Genomic DNA, 10063 nt, shown 5'->3' on the forward strand with positions numbered 1-10063 from the left:
TGGGACTGTCAGAATAAGAAAGGCTTGAATAAAGTGCCTATAAACACGTGTGTAGTACTAAGTGCAGGCTACTACATGTATCGATAGATAATGGTCACATGTGTAGTACTATGTGCAGGCTACTACGTGAATCAGAAAGTTTGATCATGTGTGTAGTACTATGTGAAGGCTACTACGTGTATCGAATGATAATAATTACACGGGTGGTACTATGTGCAAACCATCGAATATTTACTATTATGCCGACATGTTCAACGGGATATGAGTATTGATAAACAAATACGAGCATGTGATTAAAGTGTAAAAATTTTCTATAGAGTAACTGGAGTGAAGAAGTTTCGTACTGTGCTTACAAAATAAATTGTTGTAATGTTATGTAAATGAGTGAAATTGAAACAGAACAGATTTGAATAGTGGAAGTGATGTTAGTTTGAAAAATAACTAAAAATTTTATAAATTGAGTTATTGCTTGAATAAGATATGGAATTAAAGCTTAATTAGTATACTTTCATATAAAAGAAGAAGATCAAGCAAAAGAGTTGTATATTTTTAGATATTTGAATTTTAGTGAGGCAGGGTCGGATTGATTTCGGAATCCCCTGTCTGAATTTGAAAAATCATTAAAAATTGTACAAAAATAATTATGAGATATAATTTATATGTTTAGAATCCTTAATGAGTCTATCTTCAAAATAAAGAAACGAAAATATCATCTTAATTTTGTAAAGTGACATAATTCACTTTTAGTGAAGAGAGGTTAGAGATGTTGAGTAGTGAAACAGGGGTGAATTAAAAGAATAACTGTACTAATTGGAAAAGTCAAAAATTCTGAAAATTTTATGATAATACGGTATATGAGTGTCCTTTTAGGGAAAATTTACAGAACTTAATTTGGAATTCTGTAGCTCCGGATAAAAATAATTTAGTGACTGCAATGAAGAAAAACAATTTGCTGGAATTTGAATAAATATCAAATTTATGGTTGATTAAAATTATGTTATCTATGGAAAAATGTTTTAAATTTGTTTATCAATTACATACGTACTTACTAAGCTATATGATTACTTTTCTTTCTTTTTTCTTGTTTTATAGTGTTATAAATCATCTCGGAATTCGGACAGAGTCGGGGATCATCCACACTATCTACATCTTTTGGTATTTTGAAACTAATATTTTTGAATTATGGCATGTATAGAAGACTTAATGTTAATGTGATGTATATATATACTAATTAATACTTAGCTTAAGATGTTAATGTATATTAATTGATATGTTGTTTTTTTAAAAATGCTAGCGAGGTTACTTTGAATGTCGTGAATGATTTAATTATGTTTAAGTATATAGTTCTATTAGTTGAAATATTGAATTGGTTTGAGATTGCGTTTTGAAAATTTTCAGGAGGGATTAGACATTTGTAAAAGGGATTATGTCAAAAATTTTATAAAAAAAACTCCAATTGTATGAAAATATGTATTTTATGTTTGATAATACTTTTTACCCTGTTTCAGCGATGAACACGGGTAAGAGGTGTTACAGAAGCGGATGACTCCTAGAAGATAAAGAAATAGATGTGACTAACTAGATTGACAATACATCGGACATGACCCAAGTAGAAGAGATAACGGATCCATTTATGGATTAATTCGCTTATGATGTTTATTGTGTGGCATACCTTAATCCTGAGTGGATGATGGACTATGTATGCTTGACTCGTATTTTTTATGTAAGTAAAAGTCTAAGTTCGAATGAATAAGGAACCAGAAGCTGGTGCATTGGGTACATGACTTCTGTAGTATGTAGCATCATTCACAATAGTGGAACTCATAGCCCAAGAAATGGATAGATGATATTCTCTCATTGGCATTACATGATAGATGAAAAGTAAATGTGCCCACGAGTCGCTTGTCTTTGTGATGAATGACTTGATTACTATTTGATAGTAATTGACTTTTCATAAAGAAAGATGTAAAGGTTACCATGAGACAAAATAGGATCATATTCGAAGAACGAATTTATCCTAAAGTGATTAAGGATATCCTATAAGGGTAACACTCTTATGACAAGGTCATTAGACGAGCACTGATTGAGTAGCTTTCGTAATGGTATGGTTTTAAGGAGACTTAGTCATGATACTATAGTTGAATGACTTCGTAACTAAATGAGTTTATAATTAATAGGTGAAAATATGGAACTTAATTACAAATCATTTGAGCCCTAATTGCATATGTCTAATCAGTTCCGCAAGTAGCTTGTTGAAACTAGAAATGAATGTGGTTTCTCACTAAGTATGGAAATGACTTGAGAATTAATTTAATCTTTTCGAATTGTTATTTCATTAAAAAAATGAAGTTAGAAAATGGAATTCAATTAATTGTCATTGTGAATGCATTGAATATAGGAATTAAATATATTTTCTCATAGATTCTTTTACGGTAAAGTTAACATGATTTTAATGGAATTAGAATTGGAATGAGAAAATTATTTAATTGGAAAAATTAATTAATTTAAATTAATTTAATTTAATAAATAATATTTATTTTGGGAAAGAGCAAGTCGTTTGTAAGGCATATCCCAAAAAAGAGATTGATAACTTCGAATAACTTAACATCCATCGAATCATGTCTAATAAAGTTTGATTCCTTCTCTTTTCCATGTTATTCTATTGGAGTCCCCGACGCGGTTAATTGGGATAATATCTCATTCTCTATAAGATACCTTAAGAAATCATCTGATAAATATTTTCCACCTCGATCAGACCAAAATGCCTTTATGGGTAAACCTAGTTATTTCTTAACTTATGTAGGAAACTCTTTCAATTTATCAAAGGTTTCTATTTTGCAGTGCATTAGGTACACATACCCATATTTGGAATAATCATCTAGAAAGGTTATATAATAAATGTAACCACCTCTTCCACTTACGTTCATGGGGCCACATACGTCAGTGTGCACAAGTTCTAAGGGTTTCACGACCCTTGTCCCTTTTGCATTAAAAGATCTATTAGTCATCTTACCTTCCAAGAATATTCACATTGTGGAAGATCAACTTCTTTTAGTAAACTTAAAGCGTCATATTCCACAAGTCTAATTATTCTTTCTTGGTTAATATGATCAAGTCTCAAATGCCAAGGTACACCTCATTAAAGTGAGAGGTTTTAAGTCTTTTAGTCAAAATTTTAGTTTCAAGCAGTGTGTACATCTTTGTTTTGATAAAATAAAGATTATTAGACTTCCATCCATTATAGATAAGATTATGACTTCTAAATATTGCAACACTATTATTAAAAGTTATTGTCAAGCCATCTTTAAATAAACATGCAACAGAAATTAAGTTTCTTTTGAAACTTGGTACATAGAAAATATCTTTCAAAATAATATTTCTAAAATCATCAAAATAAATATTTACATCTCTCACAACTTCAAGTATCATACTTGTCCCATTTTCAGTCCGCAATGATAGGCTTTTATCTCTAAGATCTTTTGTTTCCTCGAAATTTTGTAGAGAAGCACACACATGATTAGTGGCTCCAAAATCAATAACCTAGTGGTCTATTAAACCTTCCACTAAGCAAACTTCCACTCTTTGCACTTGGCCTTAAAGTGTCATTTCTTATTGCAGAAGAAACACTTAAACTTTGATACGTCTTTAGGCTTCTTATTGCACAGATGACTTAGCCTTGTTTCTTATAGCATGTTTTCCCTTTCCTTTAGAGGAAGAAGCAATTGCTAAGCTTGTTTATACTTTTTGGACCAGTTGACCGCCATTTAACATCAACTTATAGGATTGTAATTCCTTCTTGAATTATGTAAGTGTCAAATCCTTGTTTCCAAGGTTATAGGCGGCCCTAAAGCCTATGAAATCCTTGGACAAGCTTTTGAACACCATCTCAATTTGCATGTTTTGGTTTAGATTGACCTCATTATCTGTAGCCTTGGCAAAGTACCCAAAAGAGTAACCATGTGGTGTTTGACTGAAATGTCAGGCTTTTGTTGGGCATTCATCAAACTAGTTATAGCCGATTGTCGAGCCAAAACAACTCTCTAGTTTGTTTTCTAGTTTGTCTATAATCACATTGGCATTCTTACAGCTCTCTAGTTTCTCATAAAGAGTGTTGGTCATGCTTTGAGGGGCAATCTATAATCTGATGATCCATTTATCTACGAGCAAAACAGGCTCCATTTTATTTCCAGCAATCACCCCAATGATTTCTCCATAATGCTCGTATATTGGGTCCCTCATCACCCTGGATCCTCCAATGCTCACCATTGAGGTGGCTTACCCTGCCTGTGCCTTCTTCTTGCCGTAAGCTCGAGGATGGAAAATCCCTCATTGGAGCAGAAAAGCTCCAATCTTTTGGTCTCTTGAAATTTGTCTAGGGTGGTGGACTAGAGAATCCCCGTTTCAATCTTTTCTTGTTTCGTCCTCTATTATTTTCTTGAATAATCATTTCATTTTTTAAGCCTTAGTTGTCATGGCTGCTAGGCTCTAAACTTTTGATGCTACTACCAAGGCACAAATCTCATCCCTTAAGTCCCACTCAAACTTATCACATAAAGTATTTTCGATCTAGAACATGTCCCTTACATAACGACTTAATCTAACGAATTCTCATTCATACTCCATTACCGACATCCATCCCTACTTAACGTACAGAAAATCTTTATTCATCTATTCAAAATGTATCGGGTTGACATTGTAACACCCCAAACCCGATCCGATGAATCGGATCCAAATATTGGGTGTTACCACTCAAGATACAGACGTAACTCAACTATACTTACACAAATTACAATCTATTTCAACTGTTTAATTACAAGGCTTCATAATACAATACATAAGTATAAACCATGAAGAATTTCGATTATAACATCTAGGGAATTTGATTACAAGTATTATAGAAATGATGTCCTGGCCTAACATAATTATCTCGATTCAAGAGTTTATATAAGACAAACATACTTGATCACGCCATCAAAGCTTGCTCTATATGCATAATAATCTGATACACCGCTCCTTTGTTGTATCCTGGCATTGTTTCCCCCAAGCATAACCTCACATTCAACTTGAAGCATAAAACACAATACATGTATTCATGAGAACTTAGCTAGAAGTATTCATTTATACCTTAGTTGTTGATTTCCATAAATGGGCGAATTGTCCATCACCATCATCTCCTTTTCTTAAATTTTTAATTGTTTGTTACCAAGATCAGTTTACCATTAACGAAACATATTTCTTCCTTCTATCTACTATATCATAATCAATTTCCTTTAATATTGCTTCATTAGTGGCTTTATCCTTTCAGAACTTCTTCCTTTCATACTCATCTTAATCATGATTCCTTTACTCAATGCTCTTCACGAAACAATGTTTGAGTTCACTTTCCTTACCTTATCTTTCTTCAACTACCCTTTCTTCTTATTATTCACTGATAGATTCCCTTCATCAAATGCTTAGGCGTAGCCTTTACTCAGGTTTGTTCATTAAATTTACTTAATCCATACCCTAAATTGGCCACATGCTCTGACGCATTCCAGTTTCTTTATTCTTGTCTTAAGACTATGTAAGATACGCCGTAACATTTCATATGAAGCTCGCCATAAAGGAAGCTCATCATAATATCTCATCGAAGGTGTACCATGATACGCCATAGGAGCTTTTCCTTCTGAGTTCATTACAACTATCGTTCTTTTAGAGTTCGTCGTGAATACCATTTCTTTCTCTCAGGGTTCACCACGAAGGTGTTGCCTTTAGATGGTTTCCACAATGGCATTATTTAGAGTGTACCACACAAGCATTCCTTCATAGATCGCAACAAAGGCTTCATTTTCATATATCACTGCAAAGGCTTGCCTCAAAGCTCAATTTCTTCACATTAATAAGAAATAATCAATTCTAAATCTCATAATTCACTTACAATCTTGAATATGAATCTATAAATAATAATTTCACTTTCAATTATTCCATAGCAAAAATGGAAAATCATACAGTTAATCCATGTATTTTGAATTTTTTCCAATTTAGTCCAAAAGTTATTTGTATCATACTAACACATAATCCAATACACTTCCATGCCAAATAATCCATAATATTTGATTTTTCCATTTTTTGATCAAATTAGCCTTTAATCCTTAAACTTTTCAAAATTTTTAATTTAGTCATTTTGTCTTGTTTTCACTTCTAAAAATCCTTTTCATGAATTTCCATATCAGAATTCCTCTAGTTTTCATAAGAATCCTTTACTTAACCTATTTTCCAAATTTTCTAAAAGTTTTCATATTGACATCAGCGTAGCACCACGTGTCAAATAAAAGAATTTGAAATTCCGCCCACGCTCACCACACCAATTCAGTTGTTATACCCTGCTTTGGAAAGGACACATGACAGGATGCAAAACAACTTTCAAATAAAACTCCGTTAATAATGACCGACACACAATCCTTTGTTGGAGACCATCCACGACAACCCTCATCCAAGACGATCCGTAGGGACCCTCCGTGCATCCTAGTTAAACCATTTCAAGAACAATCCAATGCATTCACCCTTCGTGGGGATCACAAGGGGAGCATTCGAGGCATACCCTTTGTAAGGACCATTGAGACGAAAAAACCTTGTACCACCTCAGCAAGGAGAATGTCAAAACATACAACATATGGCGGCAACTGACTTATAATGGCCCTGCAACATGGCCGACCACACGAGCAAGTCTACCTTCCTTAATGTTGGTTACGTGACACTACTAAACAAATAGTAACCCTCCTATATATATATCCTAGAACACGAGTAGCAAAAGATCTCCTTCTTCCCCAAGAAAACTTAAGTATCAACCTCCTCTCCTCCTTCTTGAGTCCCCTAACTCCAGCTATCTACCTGGCACAGGTAAACTAGCCTTCTTGTCTCCACCATTTTCTCCCCCTTGTCGTCCCTTATTGAAATCTTGTATCAGAGTTATATTTTTTTTCTTATAATTTTCATCTATATCTAAAGCATGAACAAAACTTTTTCTTTAATTTAATATGTGAAACTCAATAGTTTAAGGTCGTAGAGGAATTCAAGAATTTGATGTCATAGAAATTGGGAACGGGGAAGAAACTCAACCGTTAAGGATGGTATAGAATTCCCAAGCTATCAAATCTGGTTAAACCTTTTCAACTCTCAAGAAAAACACAGAACCGAATCCATTTTTTTTTTAAAGAAAAAGCTCAAATCTTAAAATCATACGCTACTAGGAAAAACTAAAATTCTTTCATCATTTGTTACTATATTGCATAAAGAAAAGATAAAAGAAAATGATGATTGATGATTTTGTTTACTTTTCCCCCAATGGAGTGGGGGAGATTTTTTCCATTTACAGCAGAAGAGCGAAAAAAGATAAGTACTATCAATTACGACCTAATCATTCCCGCACGCCTGGCCTGGTGTCGCCATATGCTTTAAGCCCTCTTTCGGCGGCCATATCAACCCATCTCTGTGCCTCTTCTTCAGCTCCAAATCCCCATTTTTCTCTTTCTTTCACGGTATTAGTAGTTTAACTTGTTACGTAATTCGCATTTTACAACACTCTTGGAGCTTCATTTTAGATACCCAACTTTGCTTTTTTGGCTTATTTCTTAGCATTTTGTTACATACATGTTCATTTTGGCTTCTGCTTTTAGTTCCATTGCTCCGGGTAACACCATTGAAGACTTGGAGCTTGCTCATCAGAGAAGAAATTGCAAGCTTCATCTGCAGTAAAGAAATTGTGCTCTTCCATCTTCACAAGATAGGTTGTTTTTGAGAACTGGAAACAATTCATGGAGGATGGTGAAGACGAAGAAGATGAGTCGAAATTGAATGAAGAGGTTGTCGTTGGTGACATCAAAAGATGTTGGCTTTGTAGGACCCCAGATGACGAAACAACACCATTGTTGGTGTTGGTGTGGTCGTCTTCATTCAAGATAGCACTTGAGTCACTATCTGATGACCCATCTTTCAGTTCTGGGAAAAGGATGGCGTCAGCCACTCTATTGTTGCTGCTGTTGAAGCACTCGTAGTTCAGTTCTACTGGCTCGGATGAAGTGGTCAAAGAAGAAGCTGGAAGTGGTTCACTTTGTTCCATTGTTTTAGGCAGAATCGCCTCCTCTTTCACTGAAAGGTTGCTCCCTACGCTTTCTCCGTTCAGCTTCGCTTTCAGCTCTCTTATCTGGCAGCAATCATTAGGCTATTTTAAGAATAAAAAGCTAAAGAAAGTGAAGTGATTGGCACGTTAACCAAGCAGTTATAATATTACCTCTTTCAGAAGAGCTTCATTGCCATGTTGGAGGGTATCAAAGTTGAGCTTAAGAGTTTCATAACTGGTTTTAAGCAGGCCATAATCCCTTTCCAATTGCTTGGTCTTCCACCTGGCACGGCGGTTTTGGAACCAGACAGCAACTTGTCTAGGTTGCAAGCCAAGTTCTTGAGCTAGTCTCACTTTCCTCTCAGGTTCAAGCTTGTTTTCGACCTCGAAATTCTTCTCCAAGGCCTTAACTTGATCCACGCTTAAACGCCTCTTCTTCTCAGCAACATGGCCTGCTTCTTCCAAACAGCCTTCTTCCTCTAATCCATCTAACATCGACTGCAACTCTTTACTGTAAATATGGTTGTTTCTTGGACTTTCTTCATCTGTACCAAACAAAACAAATAGCCAATTGAGACACTAAAACAAGGTATTTTGCAACCAAAAAAATATATATTTAAATCTAGATGAGATTAATTGAAATTGGGGTTGTTTTGTTAGACCTGTGGTTGGGCAGATGGACATGAAAACAGCCATGGAATCTGAGCAGCCAAGCGATCTCTTCATGGTTTGATGAACTTGGTGAAATGAACACTCTTTTGAAAAGTAGAGATCTCTTTCTTCTTCTAGTCTTAAAAATCCTTTAAGTTTTGGTGTGTTGTGAGTGACTTTCTTCTGGTCAAATCTTTGTTTAAGTGGCTCAAGGTCGAGAGAAGTTATTACAAATTGTAAGTCCCTTGTCTGAAACAAGATCATCTTGTTTACAACTGTATAACAACCAATGCCCTCTCTTAACTGCCTCATCAGATTTCTTCTCTTCCTGTTTCATACTCTCAGTTCCCATTGAAAACAAGCAAATTCAAAGCAAGAAAACAAGACACAGCAACACAAGCTATGTATACATACATATATACATACAAGAACACCCCTGCCTCAAAAAGAAAAAAAAAGGAAAAGAAAAAACCCAACCCTACAAGAGAAGAACTTTGAAATATTTCCGTTTCTTTCACACCATTACTCGATCAAAACTCAATTAAATTACAGACTTTAACCAGAAGAACCCAGCTGAGAGCTGGCTTTAACCAGTTTCTCCAACTTTAAATAAGGAACTAAGATGGGTCACATTTGGGTTAGAATCTGACTGGGGTTAAGCAACGTTGGCAAATGCAAATGAACCCAAAATGCATTCCAAATGCAAGTTTTAGCTTTTACTTGTTATTGCCGGTTTTCGACCGTTTTATTTTGTTTTGTTGTTTTTCCCTTTTTGGTGGTAAAACAAGAAGGGTTAACTTGTTTTTAATAAAATGATATTATTGTTTTATATATATTTAAATAATTGAAATGGCTCGGCTTATAAGGGCTTGGCGCTGGTGTTTTTTTCCTCTTATCTTTTTTTAGGCTTAAGAAGATTTGGTTGGCGTCAGCGTATCATGGACTTCACTACTCCTGGTCGGTGCGATGAATCGCTGGTCATTTTAATATTTTTAAAAGAAAAAATATTCATAAACACCTTTTTAGTCTTTCTAAATTTTGATACCGGGTAGATAAATTCATCTTTCTTTAAGAAATTGAAATAATTTATTAATTATGGCTTTAATACTATATGGTCATAATAATAAATTTAATCATCAACGTTTTCTATATTTTATGTGAATATTGATAAATGTGAATGTTGTAAGCAATATTTTTGTAACTAAATTGGTGCTTAGCCCGATGAGATCATCAATTTTTAATTTAACCAATTGGTCCAGTTTAATTAAATAAATTATTGAGTAAATTGGTCTCTTTTTAAAAAATTGAGCCAAT

At 34.3% G+C, this 10063-nt stretch overlaps 1 protein-coding gene across 1 annotated transcript; it reads right to left on the bottom strand.

The window, feature by feature from the left end:
• Positions 1-7230: 7230 nt before the first annotated feature.
• On the bottom strand, positions 7231-9339 carry LOC107928647 (homeobox-leucine zipper protein ATHB-6). Its single transcript, XM_016859903.2, has 3 exons — positions 8761-9339; positions 8270-8643; positions 7231-8182 (listed from the first exon to the last, which is right to left on the bottom strand). The coding sequence occupies exons 1-3, from the start codon at positions 9059-9061 to the stop codon at positions 7652-7654; spliced, it is 1206 nt and encodes a 401-aa protein (XP_016715392.1). The 5' UTR covers positions 9062-9339; the 3' UTR covers positions 7231-7651.
• Between the last annotated feature and the right edge of the window lie 724 nt (positions 9340-10063).

This window comes from Gossypium hirsutum, chromosome D12 (genome assembly GCF_007990345.1).
Source record: "Gossypium hirsutum isolate 1008001.06 chromosome D12, Gossypium_hirsutum_v2.1, whole genome shotgun sequence".
NCBI classification, from domain to species: domain Eukaryota; kingdom Viridiplantae; phylum Streptophyta; class Magnoliopsida; order Malvales; family Malvaceae; genus Gossypium; species Gossypium hirsutum.